Raw genomic sequence first — 27,504 nt, 5'->3', positions numbered from 1 at the left:
CCTCTTGAGCAAACATCAAGGCACATGGGAATCAAGTCCAGCAAAATGGGGCCAACTGAATTGGCTAGCACAAGGTGAGGCCTGAAGATGCAGCGCTGCTCATGCCCTGTGATGCTTGAGAGCAGCAGAGTCACCCTGACAGTGCTCAAGAGGCCACCACAGACACCCCACAGACAGTGCTCAGAAACTCCAAGTCTCTCCTCAATGATTCGGAGGGTGTCATATGGTGCAGAGATAGAATCAGAAACAGCTTCTGTTCTCTCTCCGCACCCCTTGAGCCTCTACTATACCACAGGGGCAAAGGAAACCATTCTAAATTCCCAACTACTGCATTTATATATGTAAAAATTCTTCATTAAAAGTAGCACTGCACAGTAGCACTGTCGTCCCATTGTTCATCAATTTGCTTGAGTGGGCACCAGTAACGCCTCTGAGGCTTGTTGTTACTGCTTTTGGCATATTGAATATGCCACGGGTAGCTTGGCAGGCCCTACCATGCGGGCGGGATATGCTCGGTAGCTTGCCGGGCTCTCCGAGAGGGGTGGAGGAATTGAACCTGGGTCAGCTTTGTGCAAGGCAAATGCCCTACCTGCTGTGTACCCAAATTAATTATAAAATTAATTTGGATTTTAAAAATGAATTTCCAATGCAATAATAAAATTTATTGTAAGCATTAATAAAACGCTGTTCACATATGAGGTCCTCAACCAGAGAGACAGCTCGATTTTTTCATGCAGGAGACCTGAGTTCAGGCCCTGGTACCACGTGGGAGCACCAGACTTCTGGGAGTGGCCAATGAGTAGAGTTCAGAGTCACTTCTATTCAAGCACCACCAGCTATGCCCCCCGGCATACACACACACACACACACACACACACACACACACACACACAAACAAAACAATAATACAGTTACCAATTTCCTTCAGTGTTTATATGGCTTTAAGTACTGTGAGGCAAGTAGCATAATAGCATTTTTTTATATACTCTCTATCTCTCTCAAACACATGAACACAGACACACACACTCACAAGAGTATTTCATATAGTTTTCACAGCCCTCCACTAAAGTATTATCTCCAGCACACAAATGTGGTATCCATAACACAAAGTTAGCAAAAACCAATATCATCAGGTACCAAATTTATGAAGTAACAAATGCAAGCAACAAAATCCTCCAAGTAATCTTTTGCAAGCTCCACCCTGGGACATGATATGATTCTGTCACTGTGGAGTTTGCCTTCATAGCAGAGGGTCGAATACCCTTAGCTTTGCTTGGTCAGGTAGATTTCCTGATGGCTTTTGGGGGAGTTGATATTCAACACCACTATCCAGTCTGGGAATTTTAAAATGTTTTCTTTAAACAAAACTTATGGAGTTCTAAATTCTGATATGGACCAGGAGGAGGACCAAATAAGTGAGGGCTGACAATCAGTTGCTAGCTCTCATCTGACATTTTTCTTTTGCAGCTATTCTAGGGGATTCCGTTTCTAGTTGTGCTCAAGTAAAAGGCTCTTGTCACTGTGGATTAGAAAGTCATTGGGAAGTGTGAAAATTGCTATATCAAGAAGCCATTCTGGGCGTCCCATTTCCTTTATATTCTCCACACCTGGAATAGTCCCTATGTTTCAGTTGTCTCAAATATGACTTAAAGGTCCCAAAGCAGAGCATTACATAAGAGAGGTTCTCCCACATTCTTTTTTGTCTTGTTTTGTTTAATTTCTATGTTATTGCCAGAAGTCTGTGGAGGTAGGTTAATTATGAAAGACTAGATGTAGACTAGAGAAATAAAGATTTAAAAACATTACATTTATAACATAAGAATATGATAAACTGGACTTCAGAATAATAGAAACTATTAAATTTAAATTTAACAGGGCTGGAGCGATAGTGCAGCAGGTAGGGCATTTGCCTTGCATGTGGCTGACCTGGGTTCGATTCCTCCGCTCTTCTCGGAGAGCCCTGCAAACTACCAAGAGTATCCAGCCCGAACGACAGAGCCTGGCAAGCTACTGCGACATATTTGATATGCCAAAAACAGTAACAAGTCTCACAATATAGACATTACTAGTGCCCGCTCGAGCAAATTGATGAGCAATGGAATAACAGTGATACATCGATTAAATTTAAAAGACAAAGTTAATTTATAAACTTCATTAAGATTTAATGTGATCATTACATATGTAATAATTTATATACATTTAGTCAAAGACTTCTTTTATAAATTTGTTAAAAATCAACAAAATCTTAGATTAATGTGGAATGGAAATACATACATAGTCCAATGAAGAAATATACAATATCCACACAAACAGTGAAAGGTGATCAGTGTCTTCTAAAGAAATGTAAATTTAAACAATGGCATATTTCTTATCCATCCAGTTGTCAAATATATAAAGACTTAATTTGATCAACTTATTGTAAAAATAAGAAACAAATACTTAGTTGGGTTCTCCCACATTCTACAGGCTGTTAGCACATTTCTCACAAATTAATAACAAAACATCCAGACTTGGTCCACAACCTCTAGCCAATAAAAGAGAAGACTACAAAAGAGAAGACAAGGCCCAGTGTTATAATGCAGCAGGTAGAGCACCTGCCTCGCACACAGCTGACCCAGGTCTGAGCCCGGGTACCCCATATTTTACCCGAAGCTCTGCCAGGAGTGATCCCTGAGCCCAGAGCCAGGAGTAAGTTCTGAGCACCACTGCATGAGATCCAAAAACCAAAAATAATATTAAATAAAATAAATGAGAGGACAAAATATGTGAAAGTAGGCTTAGAGTTACAATATGGAATGAAGCCAGTGAGAACAACTGTTGCATTTCTTCCCATTTTCTTCCCTTCTCCCACCCTGTTTTGTTTTGTTTAATTAATTTATTCATAGACAGCAGGTAGGGTGCTTGCCTTGCACACTCTTGACTCAAGCTCAATCCTGGCACCCCATGTATTCCCCCAAGTTCTGTCAGGAGTAATTACTGAGCACCAAGCCAGGAGTAAGTTCTGAGCACCACTGAGTATGGTCGAAAAGCCATAATTTCAAAATAATTGTAAAATAATCCATAATTTAAAAATAATTTTACATTTAATATTTAGAATTTCACTTTTGACTCTGAAAGAAGTCAGAGGGTCAAAGTGTGTCAGGCTGACCTGATTTCAAGATTCATAAATTGATTACAACCTATAGTATAAAAATAAACAACATTTGGATTCATTCCTAAAACTGACTTTGAATTAACAATTTTCAGAAAGGACTGGAAGAAACAAAAGCTGGTAAACTCAACTCTCTGACAGGGCTAGTTAATCCTTGTAATATAAATTTTCACAATGTCCCCTTTTGCTTTTATTTTCTCCCATGAATAGTGATTCTAAGAGTCCAGGATGTGCAAATAAAAAGAAAATGTGTTCAAAGTCTCCTGGTAACTAGAAAAGAAATTGCTTTCTCAATTCCCTATTGAGGACAGTAACAAAGAATGTTCTAGTGGGAATAAAGATGCTTTGCTTGGAAAGAAATGACTCTTTTCCAAGGCCTGGCTACACACTGTGTGTCAGATTTTCCCTGGGAGTTTGTGCATGCATGTGAAAGCAAATGCTCTTAACCTATTCTTCTAGAAAATAAAGACTTTTCTTCAAATTTCCTGAGAAAACACAGCATAGAGAAATTTTTTGAGCATCTAAAGATTCTAGTAATAGAGAAATTTGATATGTAGAGACTTACATTTCTTGTGAGAAAATAGCAACATATGTAAAAATCAGAAAAATAATTTTCATGATTTCAGTTGCTATATAAAGAGCTCTTCTCCCATGTCTTCTGAAACAAAGACTCTAATAACCTACTTCCTAACCAGTTCTAACCCCTTCCACTGAAACAGATTGTCACACTGGTATCTGGACTTTGGTAGAAATTGTAGAACTTTGATGGAAAAATCAGATATAATCTTAGCTCATGTTGAATTTTTCTTAAGAGGAAAAGGGTAGGAAAAAAATGAGGTATGAACTTCTCCTAAGAATTGACATAAATAACCAAGTGTTCAATCAAGCTAGTGAAGGGGAATTAGTGACCAGAGATTATGAATTTATGAAAACTTGAGTGTATGACTGATGTCGGTGGGCCCCACGGGTGACTTATGTGAAGTGGGGAGGAGAAAGACGGTCACTTTCTCTCCAAACGCCTCAAACACCTGGGACCCAGGGTTACTGGGTTCTTGTCTCGCTCGCAGAAAAGAATTTCAGGAGTAGACAAGCAGTGCAGTAACAGATTTTATTTTAGAGGGTCTTAGGGAAGGAGGAAGTGATAAGTGGAAAAGAAAAACAGCAGGAGTAACACGCTCAAGAAATAACTCGGGCTCCTCCGAAGATGGAGAGAGCCTTGAATGGACTATTGGGCTGTCTTTTATAGGTTCTTTGCAGCTCGTCTCGATCCGGAATGTTCTGGAGTCTCCTTGGAGCTGGGTCACTGAAGTTAATCAGGTTAAGGGAGAGGTCGAGGGAACTGAGGAACTTCATGGGGAGGGGTCCAACCTCCTCAGGGTGTGCTGAAGGTCTTATCAAGTCTGTTTTCTGTATCCACAGGGTGGGTCAGTCTCAGGATTCTCCTCCCTGGAGATTTTGATAATCTAAGTTTCATTCCCAAGGGCCTTTCCCTATCTACCTGCCTACATCATGACCACTGGTTTAGAGACAACCACATGATCCAAACCATCAACCCAAGCATCATTGAACTGTCCCTCAATGCTTTTCCACTCACTCCTCTCTCTAGTAATGCACTTCAAGATTATTTTATTTGTTGTAAACCCTCAATTTCATTTCTCATAGCCTGGGGAGAACAGGATATGGAAATTAAAAGGGAACACAGTGTAACTTTTCTAGATTAAAGTTCCCAAGAGACATTCAAGGTGTGGGGCTAGAGGTGAGTGGTAATGAACTGTCCCAAAAAGAACACCAGACAATACAATAGCTCCAATAGAATGTTCTAGAACATTTTAAAAATCCAATTGTCATTTTCAACAGCCCCAATGGAGTCCAATCCTCTGATAAAATATTGGAATTTTTTTTTAAGAGGTGCTATACGCAGATGTGCTCAGGGTTTACTCATGGCTCAGAAACCATTCTTGGTGATGTTCAGGGCACCCTATGGGGTGTTGGAGATTGAACCTGGGTTGGTTGTGTGCAAGGCAAATGCCCTATCTGCTGTACTATCTCTCCAGGTCCAGGATATTATTATTGTTTTTTTCTTTTTGAGTCACACCTGACAATGTACAGGGGTTACTCCTGGCTCTGCACTCAGGAATCACCCCTGGCAGTGCTCAGAGGACCATATGGGATGCTGGGAATCAAACCCAGGTAGGCCACATGCAAGGCAAATGCCCTATCCGCTGTACTATTGATGTAGGCAGGTAGATAGGGAAAGGCCCTTGGCAATGAAAATTGAGATTTAACAGAGTCTCTGGGAAGGAGACTCTTAAGACTTGCAGATTCAAGAAAACAAAAGACCTGGAGGAAACCATCAGGAAATCATCAGCGGACCCTGAGGATAATGGGCCCCTCCCCAGGAGGTTCCCCAAAGAAGGCCATCACCACTCCCAACTTCCCTGGTAACCTTAGCAATGAACTTCTACCTGGAAAGAAACCCCATGTGGGTGGGGGCAGGTTGAAGAAACCCTATAAAAGACACCCTGAGCAAAGGAAGCGTGCACACATGCTGCCTGAGCCCATGTGCTGCTTGTGCCCACATGGCCGAGCACATGTGGTGCCCGAGCACATGTGTCGCCTGCATCTCCCCCCTTGAGATGTGTACTTTCATGCTTTCATGTCCAGTGCTAGGATGTATGTAGAGCTTCCACCCTTGGAGAAGCCCGAGTTCTCTCTTGAGCGCGTTACTCCTACTGTTTTTTCTTTTCCACGTATCCCTTCCTCCTTCCCTCAGAAACCTCTAAATAAAATCTATTTACTTCACTGCTTGTCTACTCCTGAAATTCTTTTCCGAGAGCGAGACAAGAACCCAGTAACTCTGGGTCCCGGGTGGTAGAGGCGGTTGGGGAGAAAGTGACCGTCTTTCTCCTCCCCGCTTCACGTATGTCACCTCGTGGGGCCCACCGACATCACTATTGCTCCAGCCCCCAGGATATTACTTTTTTTTGGGGGGGCGTCACACCCGGCAATGAACAGGGGTCATTCCTGGCTCATGCACTCAAAAATTACCCCTTGGCGGTGGTCAGGGGACAATATGGGATGCTGGGATTCGAACCCGGGTCGGCCTCGTGCAAGGCAAACGCCCTACCTGCTGTGCTATCACTCCAGCCCGGATATTACTTTTTTAAAGACACACTAATAAATGTCTGTATTCTTAAACTTTATGTTAGTACTTGGAGAAATACAGAAAAAAAGCAATCATTAGAACTATTCTATGACAAGGAAACAAGTCCAGAAAAGTTGAGATTTGCCTGATGTCACTGATCTAATAAGTAGTAGAATCAAGACCAAACCAGTTAAAATTCCAAGGACTATTCTTGTGCAAGAATCTGGGAGAAACGCTATGAGGTAAGATGTGTGAAGACATGAGTAACAGGCCTGCCTGAAAGCCTAGATTTCTCTTCAATCCTCCCACAGCTGAGGTTTTGTAATACCAGGAAATACTGCATTTGTGAAAGAGAAAAATTCTGTTATCCCATGTTCCTATTGCTTAAGTCCTATTCCTATATGCTTTCCTCTAAATCTACATCTGGGTTAAACTCATTTATAAACAATCTTGAGATGAAGCTATTTAATCCAAAAAACAAGTATGTTCTTGATTTTATGTGAGAAAAAACCTGCAGTCTCCTTATGTGTATCTTCTGGCCAGGATCCTTTGAATTTTAAATGAATTTCAGATTTCTAATGAATTTCCGGTCACTTTCTGGAGGTGTTTAGAAACACTCAAATCCATAATCCACATTTTTCTTGAAGTTTTTCTTTTTTTTTTTTTTCTGTTTGTTTTTGCTTTTTGGGTCACACCCAGCGATGCTCAGTGGCTACTCCTGGCTCTACACTCAGGAATTACTCCTGGGGGTTCTTGGGGGACCATATGGGATGCTGAGGATTGAAATCAGGTAGGCCCCATGCAAGGCAAACACCCTACCCGCTGTGCTATTGCTCTCACCCCTTTTGAAGTTTTTCTAATGTAGAATATTTCAACCTTAGAACCTTGAGAAGTCCCTGACATTCTGTTTTATACAGATAGAATGACTACCCTCCCTTGTGTGGGAAAATTGTGTGTGCTAACAGAAACTTCCCTTTTAGAAAGATTTTTATCAACTGTTTTGTATTCACTTTCTTAAGAATCATTGAGCTGACTGCTGAAGGGTGGGTGTTAAGGACACTTCGCTCTCTGCTCTAGAAGTAGCAGATTAGTTCAGGAGGCCAAGGTGTAAGCAGAACCTGACTGTGACGCAGTGGATGGTTCCAGACAGTGCAAAGTGGCAGCCCCTGGGTACATGGGTCCCAGCTTCAGGACTCTTGTTTCTAATGAAACCAGATCAAAGATCAGTATTATACGAGGACAAGCAGCCTTGCCCCCTTGCCCTGAAGCCTAAATATGAGGACAGCTTGTCCTCATTTACCCATCTCGCTACAGCCTAACCCTTACTTTAAATTTGCAACAAAACAAAACAAAAACTCACTGTGCCATTGAACTTCCAACCTGCCAGCTGATTGCAAAAAAAAAAAAAAAAAAAAAAAAACCCACAAAAAACCACACAACAACAGCTCTTTTTTGACCATCAAATTGCCTTTTTTTTTTGATTGGCCTTCAAAAGCCACCAGAACCAAACTTCACCTAACACTAGTTTTGTGGCATTGAACAAGGTCTTATCCTTAATAGATTCATTTTCTCAATTAGAGAAGCAAGTAGTTACCTTCTGGGTTTCTTGCCGGCCTCTTGCTCAGTTCAGTGATAGCAAAAAGAAATACAAAAATCTGGGGGTATAGCTCAGTGGCAGAGCACATGTCTTGCATGTGTGAGGCCATGAGTCCTATTCCCAGTACCATGCACACACAGAGAACACACACACACACATATACACACATATGTACATACATACATATGTATATAATTAGTTAATTAAAGAATCTGAATTTTCACCGACCCTTCCACTATCCAAGCACAGACCATTACTCTAAAACGCTCTGATGCAGTGAGAAGTCATTTGTGATTAACTACTAATAAAAATAGCAGAGAAACTACAAAGCGGTAACAATTAAAACAGCATGGTACTGGAACAAAGGCAGAGCTGCAGACCAATGGAACAGGGTGGAATATCCCCACACACAACCTAAAATGTATGATCATTTAATCTTTGATAAAGGAGCAAGAGATGTGAAGTGGAGCAAGGAAAGCCTCTTTAACAAATGGTGCTGGCACAACTGGACAACCACATGCAAAAAAATGGGCTTAGACCTCAACCTGACACCATGCACAAAAGTCAGATCAAAATGGATTAAAGACCTCAACATCAGACCACAAACCATAAGGTACATTGAAGACAAGGTCGGCAAAACCCTCCACGATATTGAAGATAAAGGTATCTTCAAAGAGGACATGGAACTAAGCAATCTAGTAAAAACAGAGATCAACAAATGGGACTACATTAAACTAAAAAGCTTCTGCACCGCAAAAGATACAGTGACCAGAATACAAAGACTATCTACAGAATGGGAAAGGATATTTACACAATACCCATCAGATAAGGGGTTGATATCAATGGTATATAAAGCACTGGTTGAACTCTACAAGAAGAAAACATCCAACCCCATCAAAAAATGGGGCGAAGAAATGAACAGAAACTTTACCAAGGAAGAGATACGAATGGCCAAAAGGCACATGAAAAAGTGCTCTATATCACTAATCATCAGAGAGATGCAGATCAAAACAACCACGAGATACCACCTCACACCACAGAGACTAGCACACATCCAAAAGAACAAAAGCAACCGCTGTTGGAGAGGATGTGGGAAGAAAGGGACCCTTCTACACTGCTGGTGGGAATGCCGGCTAGTTCAGCCCTTTTGGAAAACAATATGGACAATTCTCAAAAATCTAGAGGTTGAGCTCCCATTTGACCCAGCAATACCACTGCTGGGAATATATCCCAGAAAAGCCAAAAAGTATAGTCGAAGTGACATATGCACTTATATGTTCACCGCAGCACTGTTTACAATAGCCAGAATCTGGAAAAAACCCGAGTGCCCTAGAACAGATGACTGGTTGAAGAAACTTTGGTACATCTATACAATGGAATACTATGCAGCTGTTAGAAAAAGTGAGGTCATGACGTTTGCATATAAGTGGATCAGCATGGAAAGTATCATGCTAAGTGAAATGAGTCAGAAAGAGAGAGACAGACATAGAAAGATTGCACTCATCTGTGGAATATAGAATAATAGACTTTAAGACTAACGCCCAAGAATAGTAGAAATAAGTACCAGGAGGTTGTCTCCATGGCTTGGAGGCTGGTCTCTCATTCTGGGTAACTCAGGGAAGGGACCACCAAGTAAAATGTGGTCGGAGGTCATGTGGGGGAAGGGTGATGCGGGCCAAATACAGACTAGAGACTGAACACAATGGCCACTCAACACCTTTATTGCAAACCACAACACCTAATCAGAGAGAGAGAACAAAAGGGAATACCCTGCCATAGTGGCAGTGTGGGGTGGGGGGAGACGGGACTGGTGAGGGTGGGACGGATGTTGGGTTTACTGGTGGTGGAGAATGGGCACTGGTGAAGGGATGGGTTGTGTAAAACACAAAAATAAAAAGAAAGGGCGCAGGCGGCGAGGCAGGTGAAGGAACGAATGGAGCCAAGATGGTTGGTCTCACTTGCAGTTTATTCCAATCATCCCTCTATACACTCTCCTCTGGAACTCTCCTCCCGCTTCTTTCTCCCCCATCCTACTTCATTCTCTCTCTCTCGATCTGTGGATCTGGCCCCCGTGGATCTGGCCCCCCAACCCACTCTTACAGCCTAGTTAAATCTCCACAGCATGAGGGGGTTGGGGCATACACATAGGTGTGGTCAGCAATAGGGTAAGGTTCTTTTCCCTCAGGGGATGCTTCTCCTAGGACTTAATTCTCTTTCAGCAGGAGGATCCACTCAAGGGCAGAGTCCCATGAATGTGTTTCTCTTCTCCTCAGCCAGCAAACATATAAGAATTCATAATATTAATCATTTTGTATGGACACAATAAGAGATGCATTAAAGCTTATAGAATTGCTCTCCTGGGGCCATCTCAATCTCAGACTACAGTGCTCAGGCCAGATCAGTCTTTCCTATCCCTGGCAGGGTCCCAGTCTCATAATTACTGTTGGATCATGACAGCATTTGTCTATGATCAAGCTCTTAACTTATAGTTAAGAATTAGGCACTTTGGCCAGGCCCATCTCGATGCCAGGGTAGCACATAACTCACCGCTTGCCCTGGATCCTTCCCGTCCCACGTCGGGGACCCTACTTTGGGGTGCTAGGAACTGAGGGCAACTGAGGCTTAAGTGGAGAAAGCAGATGCCCGGGAGGGAATAATATTCGAGGCCAATTAAGTCCCAAATTATAAAAACATAATATTGTCTTCTTGTGTCTATACAAAAAAGACATAGCTTTAAAGTAAATTATTCAAAAGGCACAAAGAGGAGAGAAAGGCAATGTTATAATGTTCAGTGTCCTAGGAAATTCTGACCTTACCAATTAACAGAGTTTGATTAGAGGAAGAGCAGAAAAACTGGTAGAAGTGGTTACAGATAAACAAAGGAATGGGAGTTACTTGGAGCACTTTGATGGGTGTGACTGATAAACCTAAGCTCCTAGTGGCAAGGAGGAAAGGACAAACCAATGATATCCAACAATGGGTTATCGAACTTTGTATGGGGGAAACATGAGCACAAAATGTATAAATCTGTAACTGTACCCTCACGATGACTCTCTAATTAAAAATAAACTAATAAAAAAAATAGCAGAGAATTGTTTGGAGGGGATGTCGAAGATATGACTTTGATATAGGAAAATTTTTAGGAAAAGATTAAATTATGAAAATAAAATGTTGAAGAAAGAAATGTTAACTATAATGTCTTCTGTATCTCAGCCCCTTTTTGTTCTACTTTTCATGACTCCCATCCCTACCCTATAAGAGTCTTAAAGAATATGAAAAGATCCTCCTACTTGTAGAGACAAATATTATCAGAAAAACTTCATGTTTGTTCTACTAAAAACCCATTTGTCCTTCTTGAACCCAGCCCATTCTTTCCATGAAAGATTTTGTCTCTTCATCGTTTATTTTCAAATGCCCAGTCTCTGTGCTATGGCTCCAACCCCTCATCATTTATTTTCATACAATTCCCTGCATGCTGTAGTTCTACATGGTTCCTAAAAAATGAATTCAAAATGCAAGTTTTCTTTGGGTATAGTGATAATGTATTGCAACCTAAATTTTTTTTTTTTTTTTTTTTTTTTTTTTTTTTTTTTTTTTTTTTTTTTTTTTTTTTTTTTTGCTTTTTGGGTCACACCCAGCGATGCTCAGGGGTTACTCCTGGCTTTGCACTCAGGAACTACTCCTGGCGGTGCTTGGGGGACCATATGGGATGCCGGGGATCGAACCCGGGTCGGCCGCGTGCAAGGCAAACGCCCTACCCGCTGTGCTATCGCTCCGGCCCCCCTAAATTTTTTTTAAGTTGTAAAATTTTTTTTCATTTTCCCTATAAAAAAGTAGAGATTAATTAGAAAACAAAACTTCTATGACTAAGCCAATATTGATTATTTAATAAAGAGCAGACATTTCAGTTTGAGAACAAGCCTCTTTTATCTTCTGAGAAAAAAAACAGAATGAGGCCCTCAAACATCTACTAGACTTCCTTGGGCAGGCATAGAGATTGCCATGACCAACCCAAACCCATACAAAAAATTGATTCATGGATCCAGAGAGATAGTACAGTGATCAGGATGCTTATCTTGCCCATGGCCAATCCAGATTCTATTCCTAGCACCCTATATGGTACCCTGAGCCCTCCAGCAGTGGTCCCTGAATGCAGAAACAGGGGTAATTCTGGCCACTCAGGTGAACTCATCCTCCCAAAAAGAATTTGGTTCTTCAGTTACTCCATTGTATTACTATATCACTCTCACCCCATTGTTCATCGATTTGCTTGAGCGGGTGCCAGTAACATCTCCATTCATCCCTGTCTCATGCTAGTGTAGCCTGATGGTGTATTGGGGGCCCTTTCAGGATCAGGGGAATGAGGACCTTTGTTATTACTGTTTTTGGCATATTGGGCATGCCATGGATAGCTTGCCAGGCTCTGCCATGCGGGCAGGATACTCTCGGTAGTTTTCTGGACTCTCTATGAGGGACGGAGTCTTTTGGGGGCAGCCTCTAATCACCTTTACAGGTGTTCCCAGTCTACCGAATATAAGTTTTTGGTCGATTGGCATGTTGTAACAATCTATTACTCAGAAAAAATATTACTGGCTCAATGAAGATGATTTTAATTCAATAGAAAATAAAGTCTTGAGGGGTTATAGCATTTACCTTGCATGTGGCAGCAGTAGTGACAGCAATGGCACCATATATGGTCCCCTGAGCATTGCCCTGAGCTGTGAACCCTTGAGCTTCACAGCTGTGCCCTGCCCTCACACCAAAAAAAAAAAAAACAAAAAAAACAAAAGAAAGTAAGGAATAGCTACCATTAATAATAGGCCATATCCTATAATCTTATATGTAGTTATTGTAATTGGACAGAAGTTGAGGAAGCAAGTGGGCATGAGGGCTGGTGTAGAGGTGTGGGCAGGGAGTCTATTTTTTTCAATAGTTCCTCTATCTGTACTGTTGAAGTCAGATGTTGTCTCATTAACCATACAAGTTATGCAATAAGTCTTCCAGTGGAACTTAAGTGTCTTTCTATGGAATTCTGGGCAGAATCTCTGGCACTTACTTGAGGCCCTTGGGGTCATTTCATGTCCCATGCTATAATTCAGAGCTGTAGTATGTTTATTTTATAGGTAGATACCGACTCTGAATATAATAACTTCCATAACATGTTTTCAGAGAAAGGCAGAGTGATATCTGAACAGAACGCAACAATGTAGAGTGACCCATATGAAAGGCCCATTTTCATTCTCAGGCTCTCGAATTGGCACAAACTGTTCTCTGAGTATTTGGGGAGAACAAAGGGTTGGACTGTTGGAGGAGGACAAGACCTTATTATCTTGGATACCCTGTTTCAAGTGTGGGTAGTTTCAACGGAAAGGACACTAGGGGCTTGAAACAACCTGGAACAACCTTGGAACAACCTTGGAACAACTTCACTATCCCTGGATCTGGCTACACATATCTCCTTCTTAATCTCCAAGCCTTATACAGAAAAGCATAAACTCAAGTTACTAGAAATAAAAGACTATGTATGGGTCATGTGCCCAACACTTTGGAATGTAGCTTGATACAATCTGAAGCAAGTGTTAGGGTAGGAACTATAAGAGGCTGAAAGAAAACAACCACCGTGACCCAAATTGCTGCTTCATTTAGTTAAATACCACCTGGAATGTCTGGTTACTGTACACTTCCTAAGAGTTCACCAGCCAGAAAACCTGAGCTCCAGACAGCATTTGCCTTTGAATTTACAGGCAAGTTAAACACTGGAAATTAAAATGTGACAAACCAACAAATACTACCTCCCATTGCATGATACCCAAGAGGTTTGATTTGGGGCCTATAGAGATAGTTCAAAGGAAGAAAGTATTGGATCCCCAAGATGCCATAGGGGAGTGACCACTAGCATCTGCTGGATGTAGCTCCCCAGCAATTCCGGGTGTACCTCCAGCCCCCAGCAAAAATAAAAAGTTAGGTCTGGGAATTATGTAGATGGACAAAATCATTCAAGGAAGTTCAATTTCACTGCTACAATTTATGATAAAAATACTTAAGATCCAAATTTCAAATTATTCACATGATGGCTCACACGCCCTCCAGCAGAAAATTGTCACTGGTTAAATTTAAAATCCTTGGGGGAAAAAAACCGTCCACTACACTACAGAGATAGAGGCACTCAAATAGGAGGCTTCTTAAAGAGAAACCAAACCTGAAATTCACAGCTTTACTGAATATTCAGAAACAGAGTTGTAAGAGTCAAGAGCCTCGTGCACTTGCTAGAAGCTGTTGTGTTTCTCCCGGTGCAAAGTAACCTCGTCTTCAGCCAGGCTTCGCTGAATTCTTGCATTCTGGGGTATATTGGGCCCGGAAAAATAGTACAGCAGGTAAGGCACTTTGGACGCCTTGCATGCGTCCAGCTCAGGTTCGAACCCCATATGGTCCCCGAGCCCGCCAGGAGTGGTCCCTGAGCCAAAGCCAGGTGTAAGCCCTGAGTACTGTCAGGTGTGACCCCAAACAAAGCAAAAACCATTTTATGAAAGAAAAATTATCGTTTTATTGACATCTTCAGTGTTCAGGACTTTCTCAGAGCAAAGCCCAAGTTATCATTGATGTGTGATAAAAGACAATGCAAAAGAAATACAAATCTTGCGACGAGTGGTTTGATCATAAGAGCGGCTTTTAACAAATGAAGTGCAGGGGGTAGCCTATTTCGTCACTTTGCATCATTGACAGCAGCACCACGGCCAGTCAGGAAACGGCGCACTGCGGAGCAGAAAGGTTTGTGATCAGGCAGATCAGCCTGGTCCTAGAGTCAATTGCATCTTCTCTGCTCCTAGAGTCACCCTCTCGCGTCCTCCGCTACCTGCGCTCGCCCACGCAGACTTCCCAAACCCGGGCAGCCCCCGCCTCCCGTATTGATTGGCAGGCGGCGCAGCTACTCAGAAGCCGGCCTTTCCCCGGCAGTTCCACCCAAAGTACGAAAGACCGCGGTAGCCAATGGGAGCTAAGAGGCGGGGCCGCGAGGGGAGGCGTTGCTGGTCAGGTGCCCGGCGCCTACGTTACGTGCAGGTGAACGGCTGGGGTTCCAGGGGCGCTCAGGTCCTTCGGGTCTCCCCACAACTGGCGCGGGTCTTCCGGAGGGAATCCCCTCCAGGCCCTCCGTCCCTTTAACCCAAGCCCATACGGACTGGTCGGATCTCTGCGAGGGTAAGAGACCAGGGGAGTGGGCGGCCCGGGGACCTACACGGTCCCTGCAGGTTGCACACCTTAGCTCTTCGCTAAACACGCGTCCAGCTTCTCCCGCGTCAGTGAGCGGGAGGTCTTGAGTTTGGGAACGTGCCCTGCGCTGCGACCCTCCCAGAGGCTAGGGAAAATGGGGCAGCACCTCTCTCTCTCTCTCTCTCTCTCTCTCTCTCTCTCTCTCTCTCTCTCTCTCTCTCTCTCTCTCTCTCTCTCTCCCCTCTCTCTCTCCTCTCTCTCTCTCTCTCTCCTCTCTCTCTCTTTCTCACTGTCTTTCACTTATTTTTGCCTATCTTGGCGCCTTTCCCTTCAGGTCACCTACTCTGTCTTGGGGGACAGGGGTGAGTGTGGAGAGGAAGACTGGAGAGGAGTGGAAAGCTGCCCAGTGAAATCGACCCAGAACTGGGGCTTCCTACTGCTAAGTGCAGCATTCCGGGCACGGGGTGGGGGTGGGGGGCGTGGGGGAGTGGGTGAGGAGGGTGAATCTGAGATTTCTTACACACACACACACACACACACACACACACACACACACACACACACACACACACACACACACTGGTTATTGCTTTGTGTCATTGATGTGATATTGTGGGTTCTACTTACCAAATATTCCTTTCCATTTAGCCTTTGTTCCAGGAAAGCAATTTTTACCTGCTAACCATAACTACTGAATTAGCTTAGTAAGAAGAAAGTTGGGTGTTTCAGGTTGTTGATTTTTCTTTTAACTTTAATTTATATTTGGTTCATATGTTAGGAAGACAAGGGTAAAGGAACCACCATCCGAAGCCAAATGCGTTAGTAAATATATTTGCGTTGCCTTATTGGAAATATTCTTCATATTTGATGTTCCTTTCAGAATTGGAACTACTACTGCCACTTCAGAAGTGGTGAGTTTATTTGTTGAACCACTGTCTGAAGATCAGTATAAAACAATTCCAAGTTTAAATAAGTTCGAGGTATGGTACAATTATGGTTAAAAACCAAAATATAATTATTGCCCTCAAGCTGATACACATAGTGTATATACATGTTGTACATAAAGAAGCAAAGCAAGCATGCCAAGCAGTTTTTGTTTGTATCTGTAATATAGGAACGCAGAATTCTTTTTGAGGATTTAAAATGTCTTTAGATTTAAAATAGGAAGTTGATACAAGCTTACTTCTAGATACTTTTTGGCATAAATCTTTGTCAAGAATGAACAGGAAGGGGCTGGAGCGATAGTACAGCAGGTAGTGCATTTGCCTTGAGCACAGGCAATCCGGGTTCAATTCCCAGCATCCCACATGGTCCCCTGGGCACCTCCAGGAGTAATTCCTGAGTGCAAAGCCAGGAGTAACTCATTCTGTGCATCGCTGGGTGTGACCCAAAAAGAAAAAAAAAAAAGAATGAATGAAGAGGAAAAAGAGAGCAAAATATCCTTGCTTGTTTTTGCAAGCGCAATTAGAACTGACAAGTTACATGTTTATTATTTATTCAGATTGCCTCTTATAATAAGAATAAGAACTTTTTAGTATTATACACAGAAGAAACAACCTTAATCCCAAAGACATTCTGGGAAACAACTTTTCACACATATCACTGATTAGATAAATTGTTGACATATTTGTTGATGCATTGTTGCAACATCAAGTTTCAGAATTTGTTTCTGTTTAGTTCTAGTTTAGAATCTAGCTGTTAAAAATGATTTTTGCATTGCTTCTTGACAAGCAAATGCAAATTATAGTTGACAATTACCTTTGAATGTCATAAATTTGTCATTTTCAAGAAATTACTTTAATCTGTTTTCTACTCTAGTAACCTTGCTGACATAATGAATCAAACTTAAGCTATGATTTTGAAAAAGTACAGGTGCATAGGCAGAAGAGATAGTACAGTAGATAAAACATTTCCTTGTACATGACTGACCTAAGTTCAATCCCTGGCACCACATGGTCCCTGGAACACTGACAGAAGTAATCTGTGAACCTAAAGCCAGGAGTAAGTCCTGAGCATCCCCTAGCATTGTTCAACAACCTCCTCAAAAAAAAAGAAAGAAATCCCAAAACCCCCCAAACAGGTGCATAACATTACTTTATGTTATGTAAAAACAGCATTATTATTTGATTTGCTAATATTTCCATGTTGCTGAATTCCTATAGATGATCTAGCCTGAACAATAAGCTCAATAGTACATGACTGTATAAAAATCTGACCCAACATCCAAGGCATCCTGAAAGTTTGTATGTATGTAAATTATATACATATTTACATATGTATATATTTATTTTTGAAAGTTTTATTATATTTTTGAATTATATTTTTGAAAGTTTTATTTGGGGAACATATTTGTGTAGTTTCTGTAGAAGAGTTTCTAGAAGGTAAGAAAGTTTTAAAATGCAACTAAGCATATTAGTTTACAGCTAAGAAATCAATTTAGTCTGTTTTCTACTCTAGTAAAATTGCTGACATAATGAGTCAAATTTCAATTTCTTGTTTATGATGGTAATCTGCAACCTAATGTTTCCACACTGATTTATGATAGAACTTGGATTATTAAGCATGAGCACTCTCAGTTTGGGGTAAATTATTTCCATTAACTTCTGTGTCCTTTTTTTTTCTTTTAATCAGATTTCATTTAACTGATCAAGAACTTTGAAAATGACTTCAAAACTTCTCTGGGTGTCCTTCATACTTGCCGCATTAACATTTTCAAATACATTTTCTCTTCAGTCAGATCAGCAGAAGGTTCTAGTAGTTTCGTTTGATGGATTTCGTTGGGATTACTTATATAGAGTACCTACTCCTCATTTTCATTATGTTATGAAGCATGGTGTCCATGTGAAGCAAGTTACCAATATTTTCATTACAAAAACATACCCTAACCATTATACTTTGGTAACTGGCCTGTTTGCTGAGAATCATGGGATTGTGGCAAATGACATGTTTGATCCAGTTCTGAATAGATCTTTCTCCTTGGGTCACATGGATATTTATGATTCTGAGTTTTGGGAAGAAGCAACACCAATATGGATCACAAATCAGAAGGCAGGATATGCTAGTGGTGCAGCCATGTGGCCGGGAACAGATGTGCAAATACACAAGACCTTTCCTACTCACTATATGCCTTATAATGAGTCTGTCTCATTTGAAGACAGAGTTGCAAAGATCATTGAGTGGTTTACATCAGAGGAGCCTATAAATCTTGGTCTTCTCTATTGGGAAGACCCTGATGACATGGGCCACCAATTGGGACCTGACAGTCCACTCATGGAGCCGGTCATTTCAGATGTTGACAACAAGTTAGGGTATCTCATCAAAATGCTGAAAAAAGCAAAATTGTGGAACATTTTGAACCTGATCATCACAAGTGATCATGGGATGACCCAGTGTTCTGATGAAAGGGTAATAGAACTTGACCTGTATCTGGACAGAGACCTCTATGTTTTGGTTGACCAATCTCCAGTAGCAGCTATTTTGCCAAAAGAAGGTGAGTCTGAGGTTTGCTCTTTCGAGCTCGTTTTCTCTTTCTCCCCAAGGCTATTCAACTCTGAAAGAAGCCTGTGTTTTATCTTGAACACATATTCCTCTCTCTTCTCTCACATCTTTCTAAGTAAATTTCTTATAAAAACTCTTGCTTTATTTAAAAAAAAAATCTGACTAAATCTAAGAAATCTAGCATAAGGCTAAGTTTCTGTGTTCCAGTGTGATTGAAGGAAGAATTTTATTTTGAATGTGTATAAGCCTGTTGGTGTCATGTGCATATTCTTCTTCTTTTTTTTTTTTTTTTTTTTGCTTTTTGGGTTACACCTGGCGATGCACAGGGCTTATTCCTGGCTCTACACTCAGGAATTACCCCTGGCGGTGCTCAGGGGACCATATGGGATGCTGGGAATTGAACCCGGGTCGGCCGCGTGCAAGGCAAACGCCCTACCCGCTGTGCTATCTCTCCAGCCCCAATATTCTTCTATTTTTATCTTTAGATTTTGTAAGATAAAAATCTCTTCTCAAAATCTAATGTTTACTAGAATATTAAAATTGATGCTTTCAATATATATTTACCATATGTGTTGGTAAAAATATACCATGGTCCGATTTAACCATGTTGGAATCATCCAACATCCAATCATCCATCTTCTCAGAAACACTATGATGTAAAGAATTAGAATTAGAATTCAATTTCAGTGATTCTGTGGCAGCCCTAGAATTTCTATAGAATCTTTATTGTAACCTGGCCAATAGAGTATGAGAATGAGAAATCTTTCATCCACTTGTGATTCATTTTTCTTCTAATTCGGTAAGTAGTACTAGTATTTAGAACTTTTTACAACTTTTCCTCAAAACCTTACTATAAATTATTATTACCTAATAATCATCATTAACTCTTATGATAATTGTTCTGTCATTATAATACTAATAATAAGACTATTTCTGTTTTAAGATCTCTGAACGATTTTCTAAAGTTCAACATGTCCAAGTGACAAAGTAAATGTAGAGTTACATTTCAGTCCTTCTCATTTTTGTTTTTTCACCTCTCATAGTTACTGTAGGTATCAAAGGAAAGAATAGGGGGCCTGGTGATAGCAGAGTATTATGGCGTTTGCATGAGGCCAACCCGGGTTTGCTCCTGACAGCCCTTTAGTTCCCTGAGCACCTCCAGGAATAACTCCTAAGCATCAGTGGGTATCTCCGTCCCCCATCAAAAAGGGAGAGAATTGATTTTTTTTATGTGGTGGGGAGGTGGGGCTTGGGCCACATCTGAGGATGCTTAGTTGTTATTTCTGGCTTTGTGCTTGTTGGTCCTGGGCAAACATATGATGATGGGAATCTACATATGAAACAATGAATGTTAGAATATCACATGTACATACACACAAACAATTCAACACATTCAACATAAAATAGTATTGGTAGTGTTTAAGAAAATCTTAACCCTTCCATTTTTCTTAGATGATTAGAATGATGTTCCCATGCTGAGGATGTGTGTGGGAGGCAGGTGGGAAGTCCCCAACATGGATTTGAAAAACCAGAAGAGGAGGCTGGAGCAATATAGCACAGCGGGTAGGGCGTTTGCCTTGCATGTGGCCGACCCAGGTTCGATTCCCAGCATCCCATATTGTCCCCTGAGCACTTCCAGGGGTGATTCCTGAGTGCAGAGCCTGGAGTGATCCCTATGTATCACCGGGTGTGACCCAAAAGCAAAAAAAGAAAAAAGAAAAGAAAAGAAAGAAAGAAAAACTAGAAGAGGATTAAAAGAATTTAACTTAAAATATCTGTGAACCTAAAATATCTGCAGTTTTACTGCATGTGAACTAAGAATATTTGCAACATTGCCAGTCTTTTAAAAAAACTTTTACATTTTCTATGCTTCCTGCCCCTTCAACCTTTCCTTTCCAACCCTCATCCTCTATTTAATGCATTTCTTTCTCTCTGTTCAGAGAAAGAACAGAGAGAGTTCTTTCTCTGAACTCATCACTTTTAGAAGTTAACTCTTTGTTTTTGTTTGCAGTTTGCTAGGTTTGCCAATAATGAATGTCCATGTATGTCTTTAAATTTGAGAGTAGAGATCTCTACTTCCATAAAATGTTTTCTTAATTCCAAAAGGTGAATTTTCTTATGATAACTAATTTCTCAGTTTTTTTAGAAAGGAGGGAAGTTCCAAAGAATATTTAGGTGGTTGACTGGCTAGCTGGCCTTTGACCTCAGCAGAATACTTGCTTTGGAAATAATAGCTTCTCCCTGATGCCCAGGGTTGGTTTTTGGTTTTAACCATGAATGACTTGTTCTGAATGCCCCTCTTTCTTTCTTCTGTTTTAGGTAAATTTGATGAAGTTTATGAAGCCCTATTACATGCTCATCCTAATCTCACTATATACAAAAAAGAGGAGATTCCGGAAAAATGGCATTACCAACACAACAGTAGAATTCAGCCACTCATAGCAGTGGCTGATGAAGGGTGGTATATTTTACAGAATAAATCAGATGATTTTATGTGTGAGTATGTGAGAGTATTTCTTTCCATTCTGTATTGTTGAAGTGGAAGCTTTATAAAGTGTGTCAATAATATAATTACTGATTGAATAACTAGATAGTAGCATATATTAATAGCAAAATTAATAGTAAATAAAGGGGCTTTAAAAGGAGTTAAGCTTGGTGCTGGAGCAATAGTAAAGTAGGTAGGCATGTGGCCAACCCAGTTTGATCCCTGGCACCTCATATGGTCCCTCGAGCCAGCCAAGAGTAATCACTGAGCACTGCCAGGTTTGGCCTCCCACAATAAATAAATTAAAACATTTTAGCTTATAAGTGAATTACTTCTAGACATCAAGACTAATAATGTGACTATTGACCTTTGCTAATAATAAAGACTGTTCCTGAGAAAACTATTACCAACATTTAAATGACTACAATTTATAATTGAGTATGTAGTATAAAATTATAGATTTATAAATTGAATTATATTCCCTACTTTTTATTCTTATCTCTTAGTAATTCAATTTCTACTTTTATTTGGAATTACTAGCTTTCAGTTTCTTTTGCTCTTCTGGCTCTACCATGTTTGCTTTACCTTGGAAATATTTCTTAAGAGATATGTATATTATATAGATAACATGGCAAGACTTTTTCTTTCCAATATGTCATAATATAGTTCTATAGATACTTCCACTGAAAAACTCAGTTAAAACATATAAAATAAGTTGCTTGCTACCTTAGTATGTAATTTTCTCTTGGCAGATGACTCTGATTTTGTTCGTTTGTGCACACCCAGCAGTGTGCAGGGCTTACTCCTGGTTTTGTTTTCAGGTATAACTCCTGACAGGCTCACCCCATAAGGGATGCTGGGGGTTCTCGCTGCATGCAAGGCAAACACCCACCAGCTATGTTGTTGCTTTGGCCCTGCCTTTTTAATTGGGGCCCAAATTCTGAGATGGGAAAAGGTACCAAAGCAGGGGTAGAGATAAAAGTCAAGACCTTGCATATGCTTAACATGTGCTCTTTAGTCCCCCTCAGCCCCCCTTAAACACACACACACACACACACACACACACACACACACACACACACACACACCTCAAATAAGGAAAGGCCTCCACTAGATCTTACCATATTACCCTATTTATTGTGCCCATTATTTGCATATTTTCTCTCCAACTCTTGATGCCCTCTCTCTATTACGTATCATCAGTGGGGCTGACTCCTACGAACTCAGTTTCCCAGTGTTCCTTTCAAACTGTCTTCTGGTTAGATTGGCCAATAGAAGACCCTGGCATAAGTTTTTTTTTGGGGGGGGGTGGGGGAGGTGCACTCAGGCTATTTGTCTCACACTCTGCCTCAGATCCTGAGCTGCAATTCCAACTACGGTTCATTTCTTTTCATTTCTAATACTTAGGTAATATCACTGTCCTGTGCTTGCTTGTCTGCCCTCCAGCACTTAATAACTAGGCCACGTTATTGAACAACTGGTATGGATTCTGCTTTCCTGGGTGATGCAGATATGAACATTGTCAGCTCCCTGGAACTTATTTCTAGTGTTACTTGAGTTTGAAATACACATATTGCATCAAAACACTCCAAATTTTTCTTCAGACATTAATTTTTGATACATAGACGATGTTAAAGAAGAAATATATCTTTCAATAGAATGGGTTCCCATCATGCTTACTGGACAAAAAGAAAAACAACTACAGATGATGGCCTTTGTAAGATATCTGTGGGTCATGGTGGCAGATGTGTATAAGTACATGGTTTCTGGTTGGTAAAGGGGATTTGGCATACTAATAATGATCTGTAAGCCAATATTTAGTCATATCACAGGCCTCTTATATGAATATCTTAAATATATGTATTTTGTAGTGACTTAATTTTGATCATGAGAATTAGTCCCATTGTTTTTGGGAACGTTTTTAATGCATTGTACCAGAATTACAGAGTTTGTTCAAAAAAGGTCTTCTGCCTTGAAGATTTTTATTTTATGGGTAACATAAATTCACGGGGCTCTTGAAATCTTGATCTGTTATGTAAACTATAGTTACATAACAGATTTGTCAGCACCTGTTTTTTATAAAAAAAAATTTCAGTAAGTCACTTTATTTTCTCAGTTTAATAATTAAATACTACTTAGTCATTCTCAGCCTGAGTTCCACAAAAGAATTATATCCTACTATTCAAAATCAGTGATTCTTCCAGTGTGTCCCCATCTAAATCAGCAATATCTATGTTATTTGGGAAATTGTTGAGAGATGCAAGCTCTTAGGCCCAGTCTTGAATGAGAAACTGAGGACAGAGCCCAGAAATTTATTATTTTATGACTTGTATCCCACACCCTTACCACCCCAAGGGATACCCTTAGCTATACGTCACTAAATACTGCCCAGTGGATCAGATATTTACGGTAGTGCTGTACCACTTTAGAACAAAGCCCCTTTGTGGGAGAAAGTTTTATAGATCATTATTATTTCATTTAAAGTCTTATTTTCTAGTAAAAAGTATAATGTGGGAAATTATCTTTGCTTTTATAAAAACCCACCTCCTTCCCAGGCAATGGAACAAAGCAATTATTTGATTACAAATGATATTGACCTGTTTCCCAGTCTTACAGTCAATTAAATAGAAAAGCACAATACCTTGTTAGCTAATTACTAGGGATTTCATAAATACAACATGTTTTTACTTAAAAAAAGATTGTGGTCTTTGTGAAGACTTTCAATAGCCTTTGGTATATCTGGAATTAATTTGTGATGATGAACAGGTGTTAATTCATGGCTTTCAGAAAAATTGATTTAGGATTGTTTTTTTCAATATTCCCATCACTTTTTTTAATAACACATAGGTATTAAAAATGATTTGACAGTCATTTTTATAACCACTGATAAACCCTGCTACCTCAACCACCAAAAAATACTTGTAAGGAGAAAACATTTAAATAAAACCCTGAGGGGGGTTTGGGTACAGTGCTAGAGCAATACTATAGTGGCTAGGGTACTTGCCTTGCATGCGGCTGACCAGGGTTTGATCATCGGCACCCTATATGGTTCCCCAAACCCTGCCAGAAGTGACCCTTGAGCACAGAGCCAAGAGTAAGCCCTGAGCACTGCCAAGTGTGGCCCAAAAAACAAAAGAAAAAAGTAATAAAGCCCTAAGAGCTGTTAATGAGCAATAAATCCTTCACTTTGCACTCTGATATTAACAGAAATATGTGAATTTTAAATAGTTTTTATATTATAAATTTTATTTTTTTATACTTTAATTTTGTATCATATGGTAAATCAGAAGATTCCTGAAGTTTTTGTTTTATTTGAAGCCACATTAAATGTACACAGTGTAGCTTAGCCTGGGGTCTTCATCCAGACTACCAAAATGAAGGTCTTATTGATAATTAGTATCCTGTATTTTTATTAGCCTATTACAGTTGCAATTAGAGGTTTGATTTTGTGGTATCTGTATTAAATGTTTCCCCCTTTTTATTGGTAATTATGAATCTATTACTTTCATGACCAGTGTTCTTAACTTTTTACGTTTAGAGCAATCACGGGAACTAGAATTTGCTGGTTTACTTTCCCCCTCCTTCCTAAAAATAAGAGTCACTTTCATGTCCCTTGATGTGACTCAGCTGTGTTCTTTACCGTTCCTCTCCCACTCCTTGAAGTAATGTTGGCCTGTAAGCAAAATTTGTAATCTTTTGACTTTCTATTCCTGAAATGAACTGTATGCTGAAAACAGCAGAGATTGTAAGAGATTATTTTTGTCCTAAAAGTCAAATTAGATGACGTTCGCATATCTTATAATACAAGTGTTTTCCAATTTAATGTTCAGCTAACTTTCACATGCATTTTATCTTTGCAGTAGGCAACCATGGTTATGACAATGCACTGGCAAAAATGCACCCAATATTTTTAGCCCACGGTCCTGCCTTCAGAAAGAATTTCACAAAGGAAGCAATGAACTCAACAGATCTGTACCCACTGCTGTGCCACCTCCTCAGTCTCACTGCCCTGCCACACAATGGATCACTCAGAAATGTCCAAGATCTGCTCAGTTCAGCAACTTCAAGAACAACTTCTTACACGCCGAGTACAACACTCCTCCGTGGGAGTGGCAAGCCAGGGGAATATGATCAAGAGGAATCATACGCTTTTTTCATAGGCGTTTCTCTAGGGACCATTATAGTTATTGTATTTTTTGTGATTTCCATTAAACATTTAATTCGCAGCCAAATGCCAGCCTTATCAGAGATGCAGGCTGAAATAGCTCAACCCTTATTACAAGCCTAGTGCTGCTGTGAAGTGAAGAATGCGTAATTGTGTCAGTGTTTAAAGGTTTCACATTCTAGCACTGATATGCATAGACTAGTAAGTACTAGTACTATAATATATATGCATATTGACACACACAGAGATGAGTCAAAATTCACATACCTGCAAAGGATTAAAGATGTGGAATTATGTTTCCATCATTAGCTTAGGAGTAGATAAGATCCTGCTTTATTTGGATTTGGAACATATAATGTATATATTTAGTAATTTTGCACTATGTAAAGTACCTTATATATTGTACTTTAAATTACTCTCCTAGTGGGTACTTTGATGTAAGATGCACTTTACTGAAAAGCAACTTTTTGCACCCATGTCATAGATTACTTGTTATTCATTGATTAATTGAATAGAATGTCTAATAATTCATGAACAATGTAAAAGTACATCTTATAAAATTGGGAGAACACAAATAAGGTGAAAATTACTTAAAATTAAATGTAGGGAACTTTGTATGCTGAATATGTGTGAGATGTGTTTCCAACAGCAGAATGCATCCATCTATGGTTATATCTTAGTCATTTATTTCCCAAGGATATGGATTTCATTTTATTTCCCATCCTTCACCTCCACAGCAAATATGCAAGATTAAAATACTGACAGATTATTGAAATACTTAAATGTGCATTTCTCTTCTATGTCCTGTCCTGAATAGAAGGGATTGAGCACTATCTCAGTCAGTAACATTTCAATCTGTATCTTTAACCATGTTAAAAGTAAAACTAGATAAGTATGTTTGTTTCTTTCTAGTAAGAGAGCACAGGCTCAGATTTAAGCATCTGAAGATCAAAGTTGATGCAAGAGAGCACAAACTTTACTAGTTAAAACTTATTTGGCTGTTTGATCCTTGAAAAATCTGGAGCTTGGAGGATGAAATCCAGCAGAAGTATATCTGCATTGTTCATACCCAGAACAGTACTAGGAGCTGTATTTCTAATGACAGAAATTAGCAAAATAAGTCTACTACAAATACTGAAGTAGCCTGAAATTAGATTCTCTTAAGGAAATATTTGAATACCTAGTCCCCGAGTGTTCAGTGGAATTGAAAATTAGTTCAAGTTCATAAATACACTTCAATCTCCCAGGGAATATTTATCTCAAATAAACTACCTCCTGGGTATTTTCTTCAGTTATTCTCATTCCCCATCCCAAACTGCGCTTTGCTTCTCTGAAGTAGTTAGGTTATGGTTCCTTGGGGCCAGGAGGAAGCCCTGGAAAGAAAGCTTTCTTTGAAGAAAGCAGTCTGTGCACATATCCCATATAAGTAATAATATGCTTACTTACAGGTAATTACCATGTAGGTGATTTTATGTGCTTATGCACCTATTGACTAATTAGGTAAAGTGGTGTATGTATTCCAGAAAGAATGGATAAATGTAAAATCAGATAAATTAAAAAACAGGAAAATACAATTTTAGGGACTTCTTAATATACAGTAAATGACTTTATAATACCAATGATGAATGTTAGCACCTAATTTCTTACTTCATTATACAATCTGTTCACAAGATAGGTTGTCATTACTGGAAATGTTCTATAGACTGAAAAGATGAGACGTTTGATGATAGCAAACTCATCAAGTCTGAAACCTGGATTAGACAGTTTAGAATGTATTATTACCATTGGAGTATTTTGCAATCATGTATTGAAACAGCAATGCCAAACAATGATATTGGTCTGTCTAAAAGTGTTACTATTCAACACTTTATTTAAACTAATTGTTGCATTAAATTTATTCTAGAAGGTGCTATGACTGTAAAAATTTTTGTAAGGTTGATGAAGTCATTAAAATTCTGAATACTAAGATTTGATGAGTTAATAGTTTCTTTTATCAATGCTTAATTTTGTTGTTTTGTAAACTACCAGCAGGGAAATTTAAAATAAAATTTTTAAAATGTAACTTCGCTGGGAAAATCTCATCAGTCTTTGGTAGCTCTTTTGTTTTACTTGTATAGCTTCAAACTATGGAACATATATAAATTTTAGGCTTAATCTTATTTAAATTAAAAAAAAAATGTGCCCTTTTCCTTCACCCTACCATTTTTCATCAATATGCTTCATAAAATATATAATTATATATATACAATTTATT

At 39.7% G+C, this 27,504-nt stretch overlaps 1 protein-coding gene across 1 annotated transcript; it reads left to right on the top strand.

Moving 5' to 3' along the window:
* The first annotated feature begins 14,909 nt into the window (after nucleotides 1–14,909).
* On the top strand, nucleotides 14,910–27,316 carry ENPP5 (ectonucleotide pyrophosphatase/phosphodiesterase family member 5). Its single transcript, XM_004605836.2, has 4 exons — nucleotides 14,910–15,090; nucleotides 17,734–18,592; nucleotides 20,920–21,096; nucleotides 24,946–27,316. Exons 2-4 carry the CDS (start codon nucleotides 17,764–17,766, stop codon nucleotides 25,371–25,373), a joined length of 1,434 nt encoding a protein of 477 aa, XP_004605893.1. The 5' UTR covers nucleotides 14,910–15,090; nucleotides 17,734–17,763; the 3' UTR covers nucleotides 25,374–27,316.
* The last annotated feature ends 188 nt before the right edge of the window (nucleotides 27,317–27,504 follow it).

This window comes from Sorex araneus, chromosome 4, assembly GCF_027595985.1.
Source record: "Sorex araneus isolate mSorAra2 chromosome 4, mSorAra2.pri, whole genome shotgun sequence".
Taxonomy (NCBI): Eukaryota; Metazoa; Chordata; class Mammalia; order Eulipotyphla; family Soricidae; genus Sorex; species Sorex araneus.
The sequence above is the reverse complement of the archived record's forward strand: the minus strand, read 5'-3'. Positions and strand labels throughout refer to the sequence as shown.